Consider the following 21,450-nt stretch of genomic DNA (forward strand, 5'->3'; position numbering starts at 1 on the left):
TAGCTGGGATTACAGGCACACGCCACCACGCCCAGCTAATTTTTGTATTTTTAGTAGAGACGAGGTTTCATCATGTTGGCCAGGATGGTCTCGAACTCCTGACCTCGTGATCTGCCCGCCTCGGCCTCCCAAAGTGCTGGGGATTATAGGCGTGAGCCACCGCGCCCAGCCTCTCCAACCTCTAAGAATTTAGAACTAAAGAACTAAATTCTTTAGTTCAAATTTTTCAAATTTATCCTAAGTCCCTTCAAACAGCACAAAGTGGAAGCTATGCTGGGATCTGAGACGAAAGAGGTCAAAGCAGCTACATCTTGACGTAATTTTACTTTAAATTCTTCTTTAAAAGTTCTGCTTATTTGCATTCTTCTGCATGGAGAGAAAAGGTAATTTACACTGACTCACCGAGAAGAGCAACGCTTCTCTCAGATGGGGATCCTCGCCCGGGGCCGCAACCTCTGCACCCCACGGTCTGGAACTCCCACAAATCCATTAGGCTCGGCTCTCTTAGGAGCCTCCAGTGTATGCTGGGATCAACCTGAACTGACTAGAGCCCAAGGCTTCGGAGGCGCTTTCTGCTCAGGACTGCATTTCCCAGAGGCCACCGCACCGGAATTAACGGTTCCACTTCCGGTCTCCAGGGGTTGACGACGTAGCTGGGTAAGGTCTTCACGTCCTAAGAAGAAATCGGTGGCTGCGGGAGGTCTTCGTGGACTGCGACTCGAACCTGACCGACCCGGCAGTGCGGGTGGGCGAGAGCGAGGCGCTCAGAGGAACTCGGGGCGCAGACGGAATCTGCCAGATCCCTAGGCGTGCGTGTGCGCGGGCATCAGACGAGGGGTATTGTGTGATCTTGAGTGACGGAAGGGACTGTGTGAGTGTGTGCGTGAGGCCCTGTGCACAGGACCGGGAGGGCTTGTGGACGCAGTGCGTTTTGCTGGGGCTGTGTGAGTGTCACTCTGCCAGTGGTACTAGGCTCCTGCTGCTTCCTCCGTCTTTCACCTTCAAAGCTGCGGAGGCTGCAGCAGAGGAATTGCCCCAGTAGGGAGGTCAGATATTGAGTCGAGAATGAAGCTTTGCAAAAGAAGGCGCAGATCTGGACTCGGGGTGGGAATTTGAGAGCTGGAAGTGTCTCTTGAGAGTCCCCCAGGAGGGCAGCTACATGTTGAGAACCCAGCATCCCTTCAGAGATCTGTCCCCAGGAACCAGCTTCGAATTCGGACCAATTCCTCCTCCTTTTATTTCCTTCTCATTTTGTACGAAGTGAGGGCAGTTGTGGCCATGGAGGGTGCTTTCAAACTTGGTCTGCGCTCCAAGAAAAGCCTAGAGTCTCACGCTTGCCGTATCCTTTCCCAGTCGTACCATTATCCAAAAGAAGGACCGGGAGGAGGATGAGAGCGTTATTGCTGCACACTTAAGTCAAGGGTGAGTTTGTGCTTTGTATTTGTTTAAGACATGCGTTTTTGATTTCAGAATGTAGAAGTTCCTGCCGGGCGCCGTGTCTCACGCCTGTAATCCCAGCACTTTGAGAGGCCAAGGCGGGCAGATCACGAGGTCAGGAGATCGAGACCATCCTGGCTAACACAGTGAAACCCCGTCTCTACTAAAAAGACAACAACAAAAAAAATTAGCCTGGCGTGGTGGTGGGCGCCTGTAGTCTCAGCTGCTCGGGAGGTTGAGGCAGAAGAATGGCGTGAACCCGGCAGGCAGAGCTTGCAGTAAGCCGAGATCGCGCCACTGCACTCCAACCTGGGCGACGACAGAGCAAGACTCCGTCAAAAAAAAAAAAAAAAAGAAGTTCCTGTAAATTTTTAGTGAATTTCAGGAGAATATGCAAATTGATTCTTGCCCCCTCCCATCGTGTCGCCCCCGTCCTGCCCTCTCCCCACTTTTACACTTAATATTCACAGAACCATTTGGCAAATCATTCACACCTTCTTGTGCGCTCTCTTCTAAGCTGGTATAAAAATAGTCCTCCAGAGGTTTATATTAAAGCTTTATTTTAGACTCTGCTTTGGTAAGAAGATTAGTTTGTGGAATCGCACACCGGGTATCTGATTGTCTTTACAGGCCTCCTTTTCAAAGCAGGGAAGAATGGAGATGGTTGGGTGATTTCCTCTGTGAGGCTTTCAGGAGTCGGAAAGTGATTGCACAGAAATTGGTATCAAGAGTCAGGATTTGTTTGGGAGGGTCCATGAGATTATCATTGTAATTATTGCCAGATCTCTCTGAGGTTTGGCAGTTCCACTTGCGTTTTGGGCTATTTGCGTGTGTGGACTATCAGAGGCAGTACACTATTGTGGTTAAGAATAGGGGAGTGGTGACCGGGCGCGGTGGCTCAAGCCTGTAATGCCAGCACTTTGGGAGGCCGAGACGGGCGGATCACGAGGTCAGGAGATCGAGACCATCCTGGCTAACACGGTGAAACCCCGTCTCTACTAAAAAATACAAAAAACTAGCCGGGCGAGGTGGCGGGCGCCTGTAGCCCCAGCTACTCAGGAGGCTGAGGCAGGAGAATGGCGTAAACCCGGGAGGCGGAGCTTGTAGTGAGCTGAGATCCGGCCACTGCACTCCAGCCTGGGCGACAGAGCGAGACTCCGTCTCAAAAAAAAAAAAAAAAAAGAATAGGGGAGTGGATCCAGAGTATCTGGGTTGGAATGTTTGCTCTGTCCGTTTCTGGTCTTCTCAGACTAGTAATGAACATTAGAATGAATGAATACTGTAAAGCCTCTTAGAGCAGTGCTAGGCATATAATAATAAATGTTTAATGTTTTAACTTTTGTTTTCGTGTGGCCATTTTAGGTCATTTCCCTTGATTTTCTATAGGACAGGAGCATTGGGAATGTGTGATTCATTGTGATTGCTGCTAGTAAGAAAATGAGTTGCTCAAATGATCTAGGACAGAAATTCTTTTTAAATTGACAGATAAAAATCGTGTGCAACATGATGTTTTATAGTATATGTACATTGTGGAATGATTAAATCTAGCTAATTAGCAATGCATTAGCTCACATAGTTATCATTTTTGTGGTGAGAATACTTAATAGCCATTCTCTTAGAATTTTTCAAGACTACAGAATAGTTATTAATTGTAGATATGCTGTTGTGTAATAGATTTCTTGAACTTATTTCTCTTATCTTCCTGAAATTTTATATCCTTTGACCAACATTTCCCCAACCAACACCTCCTTCCCTCCCTCACCCACATTACCTCCAACCTGTAAACAGCATTCTCTTCTCTAATTCTATGATAGCAACTTTTTTCTTTTTTTTTTTGAGAGAGTGTTTCACTCTGTTGCCCAGGCTGGAGTGCAGTGGGGCAATCTCAGTTCACTGCAACCTCTGCCTCCTGGGTTCAGGTGATTCTCCTGCCCCAGACTTCCAAGTAGTTGGGACTACAGGTGTGCGCCACCACACTCAGCTTATTTTTGTATTTTTAGTAGAGACAGGGTTTCGCCACGTTGGCCAGGGTGGTCTCGAACTCCGGACCTTAGTGATCCGCCTGTCTCGGCCTTCGCCTCTGCTTTTGAAAGTGCTGGATTACAGGTGTTAGCCACCGCACCTGGCCTATATAAACATTTTTTTAGATTCCACTGATGAGTGAGATCATGTGTCTTTCTGTGCCTGGCTTACTTCACTTAATATGATGTTCGCCAGGTTCATCCATGTTGTTGGGAATGACAGCATTTCCCTTTTTTTATAGCTAGTTTTCCATTGTATATATATGCCACATTTTCTTTATCCATTCATTGATAGACACTTAGATTGATTCCATATCTTGGCTATTGTGAATAGTTCTGCAATAAAAATGGGTGTGCAGATGTCTCTTTGACATACAGATTTCATTTCCTTTGGATGTATACCCAGTAGTGGATTGCTGGATCATATGGTAGTTCTAGTTCTAATTTTTTTGAAGAACTTCCATACTGTTTTCCATAATGTCTGTGTCACTTTACATTCTCACCAACAGTGTGCAATGGTTCACATTTCTCTACATTCTCACCAACATTTGTTAACTTAGGTCTTTTCAATAGCCACCCCAATACATATGAAGTGATATCTTATTGTAGGTTTAAATTTCATTTCCCTGATGATTAGTGATGTTGAGTATTTTTTCATACACTGTGGCCATTTATATGTCATCTTTTGAGATGTGTTTATCAGGTCCTTTGCCCATTTTTTAATTGGGTTGTTTTCTTGCTGTTGAGTTCCTCACACATTTTGGATATTAACCCCTTATCAGATACATTATTGCAAATATTTTCTCTCATTCTGTAGGTAGTCTCTTCACTTTGCTGTGCAGAAGCTTTTTTAGCTTGATGTAATTTCATTTGTCTATGTTTGCTTTTGTTGCCTGTGCTTCTGACCTCATTTCCAAAAAAAAAATTATTGCTCAGGTCAATGTCATGGAGCTTTCCCCATATGTTTTTTTCTATTTGTTTCATAGTTTGGGATCTTACATTTAAATCTTTAATCCATTTAGAGTTGATTTTTGTATAATGGTTTGAGAAAAGGGTCTAATTTCATTCTTCTGTGTATGACTACCTAGTTTTTACAACAGTATATATTGAAGAGACTGTCTTTTCCTTATTGTATGTTCTCGGTACCTGTCTCAAAAATCAGTTGGTTGTAAACACATGAATTTATTCTGGGGCGTTCTATTCTGTTCCGTTTGCCTAGGTGTCTGTTTTTATGTCAGTACCAGGGTGTTTTGGTTACTGTAGCTTTGTAGTATATATTGAAGTCAGGTAGTTTGATGCCTCCACTTTGTTCTTTTTGCTCCAGACTGCTTTGACTATTTGGAGTCTTTTGTGATCCTATACAAATTTTAGGATTTTTTTTTTTCTATTTCTGTAAAGAATGTAGGACTGAAATTCTTAACCTGAGTTCCTGTAACTCCACTTACGCTCTTGGGGACCACAAAGCTCTTGAAATAATATATTGAAGTACTATGGAAATGTATCTATGTAGAGGGAGAAATAGTATATCATATCAAGACTATCAAAACTGTGTGTGACCCATGAGGCTTGGATCCATTGATCTAGATGGAACATTGATTCTCAGCAGGGATGATGTTTAAGAACTTTTGGTTGTCACACTGTGGGGGAGATGCTACTTAGATGTAGTGGACAGAGGTCAGGGATGCTGCTGAACATTGTACCGTGCACAGGATAACCTTCCCCACAGCCCCAACAAAGGATTATACACCACAATATGTCAGTAGTGCCTAGGGTGAAAAACCTTAGTCTAGAATCAAAAGACTGTGATACCTGGAATGACACTGTAAATGATCTCATATAAACTAAGTGTCCTGTAATATGGAAATCACTAAGCAAATTATACTAGACTCAAGTGATAGAGTATTATGCAGCTAATAAAATGATGTCTATAAAGAATTATGGAAAGAAATATTTGATATACCATTAAGCAGTATTCATGCTATGAACAATAATGCTCACGAAAATGTTACATGTATATGAATCCCATATACTAAGATAGGGTTTTTGTAAGGCATCCTGTAGGAATTATATCCAAAGTGGTATTTTAATGAGTTATTTGGTGAAGAAGGGAACCCAAGCATGATGATATCTATTCCACAGATTTTCTCATGTAGTTTCCAGATGCCACGTATCTGCATTGTGTTCATTCAGAGAAGAGTCTTGATAATGAAATGTCTAATTATATTGGTGAGATACAGCTAAAGGATGTCAGAACTAGCTGATGTTATTTGTTATAGTCACATTAATATTTTCTGTTGATCCTCATGACAGGCTCAGTTTTTTGTTTTTTATGATTAAAAGTACTCACTCTCTGATACCTCCGTTTTATTTTTATTTTTGAATTCGGATGTAGAAATATGACCATCATTAATGCATACAAGACATTGCTTGGGGACTTGTAGACAATTTTTTGTTTTAGAAATTGTGCTAACATACATAGAAAAACATAGACATCTTAGTGTTGGTCAAGAATTGGGAAATAATGGATGCAAACTTATTACATAAAAACAAGAGCTTCCTTTTTTTGTCCCCAAGTTGAAAGGAAGATGTCTAAATAAAAGGTATCTTTCATCTAATTTGGAGAACAATTTCCTCACAGGAAAAAAAAATGTGTAGGTACATTTAAATATGTACATATACAGATACATACACATGTGTATGTGTGTGTATATATATATGTGTGTGTGTGAGAGAATATAATTATATATTCCAACTTAATGCCTGGGCATAGTCACAATTATGAAGTACTCTTAAGCAAAAAGAAAAAAATTGGGGCTACAACACAGAGATAAGTACTGTTAGCATACATACGCCTGTCTAAATTTTTTTCTATTGATGTCTATTAGTCTCTTGCTTAATATTTATACATATATTTTACAATTGTAATCATTTTGTCTATCCTGCTTTGTAACCTGATTTTTCTGTTAATTGTATGTCTGGAACATTTAATGATTACTTCGTATTCTATTACATGGCTATTCTGAACTGTACTTAACCAGCTGGCTTTTGGTGAGCTCAGAATGCTGAACACTGCCCATGCAATTCTGTCTATATCCTTTCCAGTTCTCATGCCTTGCCCCACTGCACCCAATCCTGAGTTCACAGAGAGGTTCTGGATTGGAGACGCACAATCCCTTCTCAGCTCTGAAAGGTGGGGCTAGGGGAGGAGGATTGCTTACAGCAGGATCAGAGGCCCAGTCCTAAGCCAAGATAGGTATCCCCAGACTGGAGGACTGGCTGGAAGCCCTCCTGCTAGAGTGTCTTTTGAGCAACTTCAAGGCTGAAATGCCTGTGCTGGGCAATCATGCTTCTGCCGCAGGTTCCCTGGGATGTAGGCGAGAGCTTGGTTTCATCTACACTCCACCTGTTCACTGCCAGTTTATTTGTGAGAGAGTGTGTGTAGGGGAAAAGGGAGTGATGGGGGAGGCGGGGAAGTGTGCGTGTTAACAGGAGTAGTTGAGAAATAGGAATGGAGAATAAAATAGTTATTTGCTCTAGTGCTTTGGGACACAGCTTGACTTATGGCCTTTTGTTTCTTGTTGTTTTCCAGGGAAGAAGCCCGAGGAAGATTGACCAATTTTGTAATTCTAGAAACATGGTCCATGTAAGTTGGTAGTTCTCTCTTCTTCTTGAAATACGGTGACTTTCAGGTTAGGTGACTTATTTTTTCACCTGAAGCTTCTTACCTAAGGATCAACACCTTTTTTTTTTTTTTTTTTTTTTTTTTTGAGACGGAGTCTCGCTCTTTCACCCAGGCTGGAGTGCAGTGGCGTGATCTCGGCTCACTGCAACATCCGCCTCCTGGGTTCAAGCGATTCTCCTGCCTCAGCCTCCTGAGTAGCTGGGACTACAGGCGCCTGCCACCACTCCCGGCTAATTTTTTGTCATTTTAGTGGAGATGGGGTTTCACCATGTTGGCCAGGATGGTCTCGATCTCCTGACCTCGTGATCCCCCTGCCTCGGCCTCCCAAAGTGCTGGGATTACTGGTGTGAGCCACTGCGCCCGGCCAGCATCCATGATCTTACACCCCAGTTTGTCCCATTACAGTGAAGGTTGGTGACCAAAAAATAAAGGTCAGCGCTCTTCCTATTGATACCTCTGTTTTCCCACTGGCTTTGATGTTTTCTTTGAGCTGGTTATTCAGTCTGTGCTCTGAGCTCAGTCCTTGGTCAGAAAGAATGTTGGAACAGTGGAGGAGTCGGTCCTCACAGGGACACACGGTCTTGTGCGTTTGATAAGTTACAGATGATTGTTGCATTTGACCACACTTGGGAACACCTTGAAACTTCTCCACAGACTGGAGCTTTCCAGGTAGCTAAGGTCGAATTCCGTAGTGAGTGGCCTCAGTCTGCAAGTGTGACAAGGTGTTCTGCTTTATGAGGCTTTTAAGAAAGTGATCAGTGAGGACAGTGGACAGTAACGGAGATTATTCAGAGCATGAGTGGTAGGTGATTACAGATTCTCTGAATTGGGGAAAAGCTTAGAGACTATGACCATCTTAAATGTATAAATAGAAAAAAATGACTAAATCTAATATGTTGGTTATTTTGAATTTTATGCAGCTTATAAAAATCAGTTGTCATTGACAAGAAAAAATCCTTTTGCTATCATCGGATACCACAATGAGCTTGAGGATTAAGGGCATTCCTCAGTTGTATGCAACTACCTTTTTTTTTTTTTTTTTTTTTTTTTTTTTTTTTGAGACAGGGTCTCACTCAGTAGCTCAGGCTGGAGTGCAGTAATGCCATCACACTTCACTGCAGCATTGAACTCCCAGGCTCAAGCGATACTTCCACTTCAGCCTCCCAAGTAGCTGGGACTACACGCACATGCCACCACGACAGTTCTTTCTTTCTTTCTTTTTTTTTTTTTTTTTTTTGCGGGGTGTGCATCTTGTTATGTTGCCCAGGCTGTTTGCAAACTCCTGGGCTCAAGCGGTCCTTCCATCTTGGTCTCCCAAAGTGCTGGTATAGCAGGCCTGAGCCACCATGCCAGGCCAGCAGCAGGATTCTTGAAGAATGTGTAGGCACTCCACAATTTTCCATATTGTTCCTTTATTGCAGTTTAATCCTTCACTTCCTCTCCTTTCGTCTTGAAACAATTTTCTTCAATTTCACCATAATACATGTGTTTGTGGTTTCAGGGATCAGTGACATTCAGGGATGTGGCCATTGACTTCTCTCAGGAGGAGTGGGAGTGCCTGCAGCCTGATCAGAGGACCTTGTACAGGGATGTGATGTTGGAGAACTACAGCCACCTGATCTCACTGGGTAAGGTCATCTGCCCCAGTTAATTTAGCATCTGTTCTCTGGAATATCAGCTTTCTTCACCATGAATTTTAGGGCTGTGTTTTAAGAGGTAGTTGGATTCCTTCTTCTTATTCCCAAAGGAATGGATTGAGATTTGTCGGGTTGAAAATAGGCACCTCCCTGGAGCCCCTGCATCTTGCCTACTCCACAGTGGCCTCCTCCATGATGCTGGTCGTCTCTGTAATCCCCTCTCTCGCTTCATGACCATGGGACTGAATTTGAAATCTTGTATATTCGTTGAATGATATTGTTCAAGAACCGAGGTTTCATATTATGTTTGACCTCAGAATTACTGTAGATTTTCTTGTTTGTTTTTGTTTTTCTGGCCCACCTATAAGGAGAAGAGTGTGTTGAGTTTTTCTATCAAAAGAGCCTCTATGATTGCTTGAGCCTGGGAGGTCAAGGCTGCAGAGAGCCGTGGTCATGCCACTGTACTTTAGCCTGGGCAACAGAGAAAGACACTGTCTCAAAAAACAAAACAAAACAAAAGCCTCAACGATTTACATATTGGGTTGAAAGAATTCATTTAGCACTAAAGTCAATGTATTCCATTTCCGTCAACAAACATTCTGTTACTTGTTTTGTAGTTGAAAGTTTCAGGCCATGAAATGTATGCTTTTCTGTGGGGTGAAAATTCTTAAAATGAGCTGTAAGTGTCTAAGGATGCAAAATAAATAATGACAATAAACATAATAATTGTTAACTTTGTGCTACTACATATCAGTGAATGTTAGAAGTATGTTACATGTATTATCTTATTTAATATTAGTATCAATCCTATAAAACAGGTATTGTTATCATTCCTGTTTTAGAGTTGGGAAAACTGAAGGACAGAGAGTTCAAGTGACTTGCTTAATGTCACAGTACTAGTGGATGGCAGAGACAGGATTTCAACCAGGTAATCTGGCTTGAAGTTTCCTGCTGTCAACCACTAAATTATACCTCCTCTTGAAGGATAAGTTTCTATTAGTTTAAATGAAAGTCCTTTTTTTTTTTTTTTTTTGAGATGGAGTCTTGCTCTGTTGCCCAGGCTGGAGTGCAGTGGCACGATCTTGGCTCCCTGCAAGCTCTGCCTCCCGGGTTCACGCCATTCTTCTGCCTCAGCCTCCCAAGTAGCTGGGACCACAGGCGCCCGCCACCACACCCAGCTAATTTTTTGTATTTTTAGTAGAGACAGGGTTTCATTTGGTGTTAGCCAGGATGGTCTCGATCTCCTGACCTTGTGATCCACCCGCCCCGGCCTCCCAAAGTGCTGGGATTACAGGTGTGAGCCACCACGCCCGGCCCTTTTTTTTTTTTAAACATAGTCGATCCCTTACTCAATCCTCTCTTATCTGGAGTCTCTTCTCAATATTGTGTAGGCTTGTAATTTATTATAAGTTTAACTAGGTCTCAGAGTTTTAAAAAAATTTTTATATTAAAAAAAATTCTACACGTGTCATTTCTTTTAAGCAGGAAGTTCCATTTCTAAGCCAGATGTGATTACGTTACTAGAGCAAGAGAAAGAGCCCTGGATTGTTGTAAGGAAAGAAACAAGCAGATGGTATCCAGGTAAGTGAGAGCGAAGCAGGCAGGGGGAAGCCATCATTGTCCTGGACAGCCCATGTGCTCAGAGAGGAGTCACATCCCTGAGATGTGGTTTGGAAAACTTTCTTCAATGACCCAAGGTCCCCCCGTTGGATAAAAATGCCCAAGACCTGGTAAGGAAATAAGATCACTATAGGAGCTATCCCCAAGGAACTTCATCATTTACTAATCACCTAATTTCTGGTGTTTTCTTCCTCTTTTAATGGAGTGAGTTTCCTCTTTCTTTCCCAGCGTAAACTTTAAACAGTTTTTAAAATTATTTTTTAAGAGACAGCATCTTGCTATGTTGCCCCGGCTGATCTTGAACTCTAGGCCTCAAGTAGTCTTCCTGCCTCAACCTCCCAAGTAGCTGATATTACAGGCATGAGCCAATGCTTCTGGCCCCCAGTGTACACTCTCCTGTTCCCCAGTGTAAACTTTTAACACGTATTTTGGATCCAGCTACTTTCCAACTCTGCTATTGCATTTAGATTTCTATATGTGTTTTCACTAAGAAATGTGTTCATATTCAGTAATTATGTATTGAGTGTACATTCCTAGAAGGCATGTGCTTAGCTCTGTCAGTACTGTAATGTACAGGTAATGAACAAGACAGAAAGTCACTGCTGTCATGGACTTTACCAGCAGTTTGTGAGACATGCCTCAAACAAGTAAGCAAATGAATATATAAGGAATGCCAGAGAATTGTACTATTAGGACAAGGAAATAGGAGTGATGGAGTGAAATGGCAGAACTTGGGTGCTCAGGGTGCCTGTGTTGAAGTGGGCATGCTTGCATAGAGATGGGAAGTAAGGGTTCAAGTTGTGTGTCCAGGTGAGAGTATTCTAGTCAGACTGAGCAGGTAACACGAAGGTGGAGTACATGATGAAACAGCAGGAAGAGAGGTCTGAGAGTTAGGCCGGAGTCGTATCATACAGGGTTTTTGACTAGCATTGTGAGGATTGTGGGAAGTTCTTCAAGAGTTATTTATTCATTTTTAATTGATACCCAATATTTGTACATATTTATGGGATACACATTATATTTTGTTATATGTATAGAATGTGTCATGAGCAAGTGTCAGGGTATTTGAGGTATCCATCAAATCCACCAGAGGAGTGTTTATCATTTTTTTGTGATAGGAACATTTCAAGTCTTCTTCTAGCTATTTTGAAATATACAATACATTATTGTTAATTAGAGTCACTCTACTCTGCTAATGAACATTAGAAGTCATTCCTTCTATTTACCTATATGTTTGTAACATTAACCAACTCCTCTTCATCCCCTACCCCTCACCACACACCCTTCCCAACCTCTGGTTTCTATCATTCTGTTCTCTACCTCTGTGAGATCTTTTTTCAGCCTCCAGATATGAATGAGAACATATGATATTTGTCTGTCTTTCTTTTTTTTTTTTTTGAGACAGAGCCTCGCTCTTGTCGCCCAGGCTGGAATGCAGTGGTGCAATCTTGGCCCACTGCAACCTCTGCCTCCCGGGTTCAAGCAATTCTCCTTCCTCAGCCTCCTGAGTAACTGGGATTACACGCACCTGCCACCATGCCTGGCTGATTTTTGTATTTTTAATAGAGACAGGGTTTCACCACGTTGGCCAGGCTGGTCTCAAACTCCTGACCTCAGGTGATCCACCCATCTCGGCCTCCCAAATTGCTGGGATTACAGGCGTGAGCCACTGCACCCGGTCTGATACTGTCTTTCTGACCTCCGATTCCCTCCATGTTGCTGCAAATGACATGATTCCATTTTTTAAAAGTCTGAATAGTATTCCATTGTGTATATATCACATTTTCTTTATCTGTTTGTCTGTTGGGCAACACTTAGGTTGATTCCATACCTTTGGTATTGTGAATAATGCTACAATCATACAAGTGCAGGTATCATTTTGATATACTGATTTCTCTTCCTATGGATCAATACCCAGTAGTGGGATTGTTGGATCATATGGTAGTTCTATTTTTAGTTTTTTGAGAGATCTGCATGCTGTTTTCCATAGTGATTGTACTAATTTATATCCCACCAACAGTATATAAGAGTTCCCTTTTTCCCTCATGCTCTCAGGTATGTTATTTTTTGTCTTTTAAATTGTAGCCATTCTGACTGGGGTAAGATGATATTTCATTGTGGTTTTGATTTGCATTTCTCCCTGATGAATAGTGGTGTTAAGCATTTTATCATATTCTCTTGGCTGTTTGTATGTCTTCTTTTGAGTAATGTCTATTCATATAATTTGCCCACTTTTTTAATTGGAGGTTTTTTTTTTTTTTCTGTTATTTCATTTTCTTGTATATTCTAGATATTAGTCCTTTGTCAGAGAAATAGCTTGGAGATGATTTCTCTCATTTGTCTATTCACTCTGTATATAGTTTCCTTTGCTGTGCAGAAGCTTTTTAGTTTAGCATAGTCCCATTTGTCTATTTTTTGTTTTGTTGCCTATGCTTTTGCAGGCTTAACCATAAAATGTTTGCCTAGACCAATGTCCTGAAGCATTTCCTTTATGTTTTCTTTTAGTCGTTTTATAGTTGAGTCTTATACTTAAGTAGAGTTTAAGTTTATAGTTGAGTTTTATAGTTGAGTGTTACATGTAAGTCTTTAATCCATTTTCAACTGGTTTTTGTATGTGGTGAGAGATTGGGTCTATTTCATTCTTTTGCATATAGATATCCAGTTTTCCCAGTACCATTTATTTATTATTATTTTCTAACTTTATTTTAGGTTCAGGGGCTACATATATGGATTTATTACATAGATAAATTGTATGTTGTGGGTGTTTGGTGTACATATTATTTCATCACCCAGGTAATAAGGTAAGCATGGTAGTTTTGAGATCTTCGTCCTCCTCCCAGCCTCCACCCTCAAGTAGGCCCTGGTGTCCATTGTTACATTCTTTGTGTTCATGTGTACTCACTCAGTGTTTAGCTCTCACTTGGAAGTAAGAGCATGCATTATTTGGTTTTCTGTTTCTTCATTAATTTGCTTAAGATAATGGCCTCTACTAAACTCCATCCATGTTGCTACAGAGGATATGATCTTGTTCTTTTTTATGGCTGCGTAGTATTTCCTGGTGTATGTGTATCACATTTTCTTTATCCAGTTAACCATTGATGGACATTTGATTCCGTGTCTTTGCTATTGTGATTAGTGCTGTGATGAATATATGCCCCCATGTGTCTTTTTTTTTTTTCTTGTTACTTCACTAGCAGGAACCATGTATCTTTATATTAGAGTGATTTTCCTTTTTTGTTTCTTCCTTGTGTGGTTTCGCTTTCATGGTAATGCTGGCCTCAGAGAATGAGTTAAGAATTCCCTCCTCTTCAATTTTTTTGGAATAGTTTGAGGAGAATTGGTGTTAGTTCTTTGAGAGTTCAGTAGATGGAGTTCAGCATGAAGTCACTGGTCCTGGACTTCTCTTTGTTGGAGGACATTTTATTACTGATTCAATCTCATTACTCATTATTGGTCTTTTCAGGTTTTCCGTTTCTTCCTGATTTAATCTTGGTAGGTCCTGTGTGTCCAGGACTTATGCACTTCCTCTGGATTTTCAAGTTTGTTAGTGTGTAGTTGTTCCTAGTAGTCCCTGGTGATCTCTTTTATTTCTCTGGTGTGTAGTATCTCCTTTTTTCCTTCTGATTTTATTTTGTCTGTCTTTTCTTCTTGGTTAGTCTAGCTAGCAGTTTATTAATTTTATTTATGTTTTTAAAAAACTACTTTTCATTTAATTTCTTTTTTCCATTATTTAGCCTGTATTTTATTTAGTTCTGCTCTGATACTTCTACCAATTTTAGGTTTGGTTTGTTCTTGCTCTTATAGTTCCTTGAAGTGCATCTTTAGGTTGTTTATTTGAAATCTTTATACTTTTTGATGTAGGCATTTATTGCCATAAACTTTCCTCTTAGCAGTGCTTTTACTGTATCCCATAGATATAAGTTTTGGTACGTTGTATTTTGATTTTCATTTGTTTTAAGAATTTTTTTATTTTCTCCTTAATTTCTCCTTTGACTCAGTGGTTATATAGGAGCATGTTGTTTAATTAATTTCTGCATAATGTACAGTTTCCAAAATTCCTTTTGTAACTGATTTCTAGTTTTATTCCACATCTGAGAAAAGACTTGATATAATTTTGGTTTTTAAAAATTTGTTAAGACTTGTTTTGTATTCTAACATATGGTCTCACTAGAGTATGTTTTCTGTGCTCATGAGAAGAATGTGTATTCTGTAGCTGTTTGACGAAATGTTCAATAAATGTCTGTTAGGCCCATTTGGCCTAATGTACAGTTTAAACCCAGTGTTTCTTTGTTAATTTTCTGTCTAGATGATCTAATTCTGAGAGTGGGGTGTTGACATCCCCAATGATTATTGTACTGGAGTATCTCTCTCCCTTTTGATCTAATAGTATTTGCCTTATATATCTGGGTATTCTGGTGTTGGGATTATATGTTTAGAATTGTTATATCCTCTTTTCCTGTTCTTTTACTTTCAATCCATATGTGTCTTTACCAGTGAGATGAGTTTCTTGTAGGCAGCTTATAGTTGGATCATGTTTTTTTATCCATTCAGCCAGTCTGTATCTTTTAAATGAAGTTTAATACATTGACATTCAATGTGATTACTGATATGTGAGGGCTGATTCTTATAATTTTATTAATTGATTTCTAGTTGTTTTGTATATCCTTTGTTCCTTTCTCTTTTTTTTTTTAATCATTGTGGTTTGGTTTTCTATAGGGGTAACATTGTGTGTTTTCACAATGGTAGATATTGTCCTTTCACTTCTAGGTGTAGGACTCTTGAGCATATCTTGTAGGGCTGGTCCAGTGGTGATGAATTCCATCACCTTTTGTTGTCTGGGAAAGACTATTTCTTTTTCATTTTTGTAGAATACTTTGCTGAGGATAGTGTCATTGACTGGCAATTTTTTTCTTTCAACGCTGAATATATAATCTCATTCTCTCTCATTTCTCTCTGTTGAGAAATTTGCTGTTAGGCCAATGAGTTTCCTTGTAAGTGACTAGATGCTTTTCTCTTACTGTTTTTAGTATTCTCCTTTGTCTTTGACTTTTATATTTTGGCCATAATGGGCCATGGAGAAGATCTTTTTGTATTGTATCTATTTGGGTATCTCTGAGCTTCCTGTATCAGGATGTCTGCATCTCTTACTAGAGTTGGAAAGTTTCCTGCTATTATTTCATTAAATAGATTTTCTATCCTTTATGTTTTCTCTTTGTCTCTAGGACCTCAAAAATTCAAATATTTTGTTGTTTTTTGATGTTCCATATGTCACGGAGGCTTTATTCATTCATTCAGATGTTCTGAGGAAAACATTTATCCTAAGGCTTAAAAGATGAGTTGGATGTTTGTTACAAAGAGCCAGGCCAGAGGATTCTTGGAAGATGAAGCAGTCTAAGCAAGCAAGAAGATAAGATAAAGGTTATATCATGTTCTGGTTGCTAAAAGGAGGGAGTGGTTAGAGATCAGCCATAAAGGAGGACAGTGCCCTGATAGGAAGTTTTGTTCTCTGTGTTAAGGTTTTTGGATTTTGCATTAAGACTAAAGATAAACCATTCAAAACCAGTTTTAAGTATGATCGGTAAACTTTGATCTGAATCAATCATCTGGTAGAGATACTAAAAATGCAGCTTTGGCTGGGTGTGATGGCTCTCACTGGTGGTCCCAGCATGTTGGGAGATCAAGGCAGGAGGATTGCTTGATGCCAGGAGTTCAAGACCAGCTTGGGTAACATGGGACACCATCTCTACAAAGTAAAAATAAAAAATAAAAAAATAAAAATTCGCCAGACTTTGGACTGCAGGAAGACTAAAGAAAGAAAAAAAATTGTGCAGACGTGGTGGCATGTGCCTGTAGCTGTAGCCACTTGGGAGGCTTAGGCAGGAGGATTGCTTGAGCCTGGGAGTTTGAGGCTGCAGTGAGCTATGATCATGCCATTGCACTATAGCCTGTGCAACAGACAGAGACCCTGTCTCTTAAAAATAATAATAATAATAATACAGGCCGGGCTCAATGGCTTACACCTATAATCCCAGCACTTTGGGAGGCCACCCACCTGATGTTAGGCGTTCCAGACCAGCCTGGCCAACATTGCGAAACCCCATCTCTACTAAAAATACAAAAATTAGCCACGCGTGGTGGCACACTTATAATCCCAGCTACTCTGGAGGCTGACGCAAGAGAATCACTTGAACCCAGGAGGTGGAGGTTGCAGTGAGCCAGGATTGTGCCATTGCACTGCAGCCTGGGAGATAAGAGTGAAACTCCATCCCAAAAAACAAACAAACAAAAAACAGCTGTTTTCACTAAAAATTCTGATTCTGTACATCTGAGTTGCTTGAATATCAATATCTTTATTAAGTTCACCAAATGGTTTTGATTCACACTTAAATTTGACAAAGTTAACCTGTTCCCTTATGTATACCACCATCTTACATGAACTTTCTTCATTATTGGCACCCTTTTTCTTTTTCAGATCCCTTCCCTGAAAGTATTATATTTTATACTTTGGCCATTTGTTTAATGGATTTTGTATGCATGTGTGTTATAGGAAAATAAAATATGTTTGCCTTCTTCATTTCTTTCAGATTTGGAGTCAAAACATGGACCTGAAAAAATATCTCCAGAAAATGATATTTTTGAAATAAATTTACCCAAACATGTTATAAAGCAAATAAGTAAAACACTTGGCCTTGAGGCCTTTTATTTTAGAAATGACTCAGAATATAGAAGTAGATTTGAGGGACTACAGGGACATCAAGAAGGATATATCAATCAGAAGATCATCAGCTATGAAGAAATGCCTACTTATGCTTCTCTTATTTATAATACACATAAACCATATGAATGTAAGGAATGTGGGAAACACTTTAGTCGTGGTTCAAATCTTATTCAGCATCAGAGTATTCATACTGGAGAGAAAACCTATAAATGCAAAGAATGTGGGAAAGCCTTTCAACTTCACATACAACTTACTCGACATCAGAAATTTCATACTGGTGAGAAACCTTTTGAATGTAAGGAATGTGGAAAAGCCTTTAGCCTTTCCACCCAGCTTAATTGCCATAAGAACATTCACACAGGTGAGAAACTGTTTGAATGTAAGGAATGTGGGAAGTCCTTTAATCGTAGCTCAAACCTTACTCAGCATCAAAGTATTCATGCTGGTGTAAAACCACATCAATGTAAGGAGTGTGGGAAAGCCTTTAATCGTGGTTCAAATCTTATTCAGCATCAAAAAATTCATTCCAATGAGAAACCCTTTGTATGTAGGGAATGTGGGATGACCTTTCGATATCATTACCAACTTATTGAACATTGCCGAATTCATACTGGCGAGAAACCCTTTGAATGTAAAGAATGCAGAAAGGCCTTTACTCTTCTGACAAAGCTTGTTCGACATCAGAAGATTCATATTGGTGAGAAGCCCTTTGAATGTAGGGAATGCGGGAAGGCTTTTAGTCTTCTTAATCAGCTTAATCGCCATAAGAACATTCACACAGGTGAAAAACCATTTGAATGTAAAGAATGTGGGAAGTCCTTTAATCGTAGTTCAAACCTTATTCAACATCAGAGTATTCATGCTGGTGTAAAGCCATATCAATGTAAGGAGTGTGGGAAAGGCTTTAATCGTGGTGCAAATCTTATTCAGCATCAAAAAATTCATTCCAATGAGAAAGCCTTTGTATGTAGAGAATGTGAGATGGCCTTTAGATATCATTACCAACTTATTCAACATTGCCAAATTCATACTGGTGGGAAGCCCTTTGAATGTAAAGAATGTGGGAAGGCCTTTAGTCTTCTGACACAGCTTGCTCGACATAAGAACATTCATAGTGGTGAGAAACCATTTGAATGTAAAGACTGTGGGAAGGCCTTCAATCGTGGCTCGAATCTTGTTCAACATCAGAGTATTCATACTGGTGAGAAGCCCTATGAATGTAAGGAGTGTGGGAAGACTTTTAGGCTTCACCTACAACTTTCTCAGCATGAGAAAACTCATACAGGTGAGAAACCCTTTGAATGTAAGGAATGTGGGAAATTCTTCCGTCGTGGTTCAAATCTTAATCAACATCGAAGTATTCATACTGGAAAGAAACCCTTTGAATGTAAGGAATGTGGGAAAGCCTTTCGACTTCATATGCACCTTATTCGACATCAGAAATTTCATACTGGTGAGAAGCCCTTTGAATGTAAGGAATGTGGCAAGGCCTTCAGTCTTCACACCCAGCTTAATCGCCATAAGAACATTCACACAGGTGAGAAGCCATTTGAATGTAAAGAATGTGGGAAGTCCTTTAATCGTGTCTCGAACCTTGTTCAACATCAGAGTATTCATGCTGGTGTAAAACCATATGAATGTAAGGAGTGTGGGAAAGTCTTTAATCGTGGTTCAAACCTTATTCAGCATCAGAAAATTCATTCCAGTGAGAAACCCTTTGTATGTAAGGAGTGTAGGAAGACCTTTAGATATCATTACCAGCTTATTGAACATTACCAAATTCATACTGGTGAGAAACCCTTTGAATGTAAAGAATGTGGAAAGGCCTTTAGTCTTCTGACACAGCTTGCTGGACATCAGATCATTCATAATGGTGAGAAGCCATTTAAATGTAAGGAGTGTGGGAAGGCCTTTAATCATGGCTCAAACCTTGTTCAACCTCGGAGTGTTTATAATGGTGAGAAACCCTATGAATGTAAGGAGTGTGGGAAGGCTTTTAGACTTCACCTACAACTTTCTCTGCACCAAAAACTTGTACAGGTGAGAAACCCTTTGAATGTAAGAAATGTGGGGCAGCCTTCAGACATCAGTAGCAACTTATTGAACATCAGAAAATTCATACTTGGGTGAAAACCTTTGAATGTAAGGAATGTGGGAAGGCCTTTCAATATAATTACCAATTTCGTGGACATCATAGATTTCATATTCGTGAGAACCCTTATGAATGTCAAGGATGTGGAAAATGCATTACCAGTGGTAGAAAGCTTAGAGTACATCAGAGAATTCATACTGGTAAGAAACCATATCAATGTGAAGAATGTGGGAAAGCCTTTAGTCATAGTTCAAACCTATGAAACATATTAAAATTCATACTGATGAGAAACTCTATGAATGTAATGAATGTGAAAAGGCCTTTAGCAGTAATTATGAACTTACTGTACATCTGAGAATCCATACTGCTGAGAAACCCTGTGAGTGTAAAGAATGTGGAAAACTTTTGGATTTAGCTTAGTCTTTACTGCACATCAAAGAATTCATACTAGTGTGAACCATATGAATGTAAAGAATGTGGAAAGACCTTTACTTGTAGCTCAAGCCTTGTTCAACATGTTAAAATTCATACTGGTGAGCGACCCTGTGAATGTAAAGGATGTGGGAAGACCTTTAGACTTAGTTCAGTCCTTTCTGCGCATCACAGAATTCATACTGGCATGAAACCCTATGAATGTAAAGAATGTGAGCAAACCCTTACTGTGAATGATCTGCTTACTCAACATCAAAAAATTCATAATAGAAGTTTTATGAATATAAGGAGTGTAGATAAGCCTTCACTGTGTATGAAAAATTTGCCCAACACCAGAGAATTCATATTGATGAGAAATCCTGTGAACATAAAAGAATGTGTGATGAACTTTCACTGTGGCCTGGGATTTGCTCAACATCAGAGTATTCATACTGCTGAGAACTCCTTTGAGTGTAAGGAATGTGGGATGTTTTATAGCCACACTAAATGACTTAAGAGTTCAAAGAAGGTAATTTTGGTGAGAAAGTTATTGATGTGGGGAAGGTAGAGTAGCTGCCATGTTCACAGTTTACTGCCCATGAAATATTTTACTGGATACAGGCATACTTGCTTAATTGTGCATTGCAGTTACTGGATTTTATGTACATTGAAGGTCTGCAGCAACCTTGCAGTGAATAAGTCTATCAGCACCATTTTCCAAACAGCATGTGCACATTTCATGTCTTTGTGTCACACTTTGGTAGTTTTCATAATATTTCAAACTTTTTTATTGTTATATGTGTTATGGTGATCTGTGACCAGTGTTTTTTGATGTTACTAGTGTAATTGGGGATACCACAAATCCTGCCCATAAAATATGGTGAACCTAGTTGATAATTGTTGCGGGTTTGGAAAGAATAATAAAATATACACCCATATCCCCCCACCTAGATTCAAAATTGTTAACAATTTGCCACATTTATTTTTTGTATATTTGTTGTACCATTGAGAATAAGTTTTAGACCACTGAGAATAAGTTTTAGACATCATGACACTTTACCACTTGTTACATCAGCATGTGTGTTACCCAAACATAAAGACAATATCATATAACCATAGTACCATAATTACCCTTAAGGAAAATATTCATAATTCTATAATATCATTCCATCTTCAGATTTCTTCATTGACTGGCAAACCATCTTTTACAGCTATTCATTTTCTAAGGAGAATCCATTGCAGATTCTGCATTGCATTTGGTTATCTCTCTTTAGTGTATTGTAGCGTAGAAACCCCATGAAGGTATGCTCTCAAATTATGGTGGGTATCAGAATCACCTGTGGAACTTAGTAAACCTAGAAAAGTGTAGCCCTAGCTTATAAGCCTGGGCCTTTGTTTTTTATTATTTCTCCAGGTTTTGTGACTGTGATACCAACCAGAGTTAGAGAGCCACTGGTCTAGAACATTTCTCCTCATTTAAAACAAAATACATTGATTTGAGTAGGTCAGAATGTTGTCGGCTACGTGTTTTGATTTCTTTCTTTATAGTGTCATTTAACCTTGTTCTTGGTTGTATTTTCTGTACTAGGGAATGTAAGTCCAGAGGCTTTCTTAGGTCTAGATTAAACATTTTGGGGAAGAATACTTTGTAGGTTATTTGTATGTCATATTGTACTGTCAGAAAACATTTACGTACAGGTCCTTGCGTTAGTGAAACTAGGGATGATCATTTGGGTAAGCTGGTAACTGCCATAAGTCCATTGTAAAGATTTGGTTTGTAGTGGGTAAGTAATCTATGGAGAGATATTGTCATCTCTGAAAATTTATAGTCA

General features: G+C 39.7%; 1 protein-coding gene across 1 annotated transcript; it reads left to right on the forward strand.

Moving 5' to 3' along the window:
• The first annotated feature begins 654 nt into the window (after window positions 1-654).
• Window positions 655-20,506, forward strand: LOC112613214 (zinc finger protein 780B). Its single transcript, XM_025368530.1, has 6 exons — window positions 655-745; window positions 1,354-1,422; window positions 7,048-7,101; window positions 8,642-8,768; window positions 10,263-10,358; window positions 16,982-20,506. The coding sequence occupies exons 3-6, from the start codon at window positions 7,093-7,095 to the stop codon at window positions 19,243-19,245; spliced, it is 2,496 nt and encodes an 831-aa protein (XP_025224315.1). The 5' UTR covers window positions 655-745; window positions 1,354-1,422; window positions 7,048-7,092; the 3' UTR covers window positions 19,246-20,506.
• Window positions 20,507-21,450: the final 944 nt, after the last annotated feature.

Source organism: Theropithecus gelada, chromosome 19, assembly GCF_003255815.1.
Source record: "Theropithecus gelada isolate Dixy chromosome 19, Tgel_1.0, whole genome shotgun sequence".
Classification (NCBI taxonomy): Eukaryota; Metazoa; Chordata; class Mammalia; order Primates; family Cercopithecidae; genus Theropithecus; species Theropithecus gelada.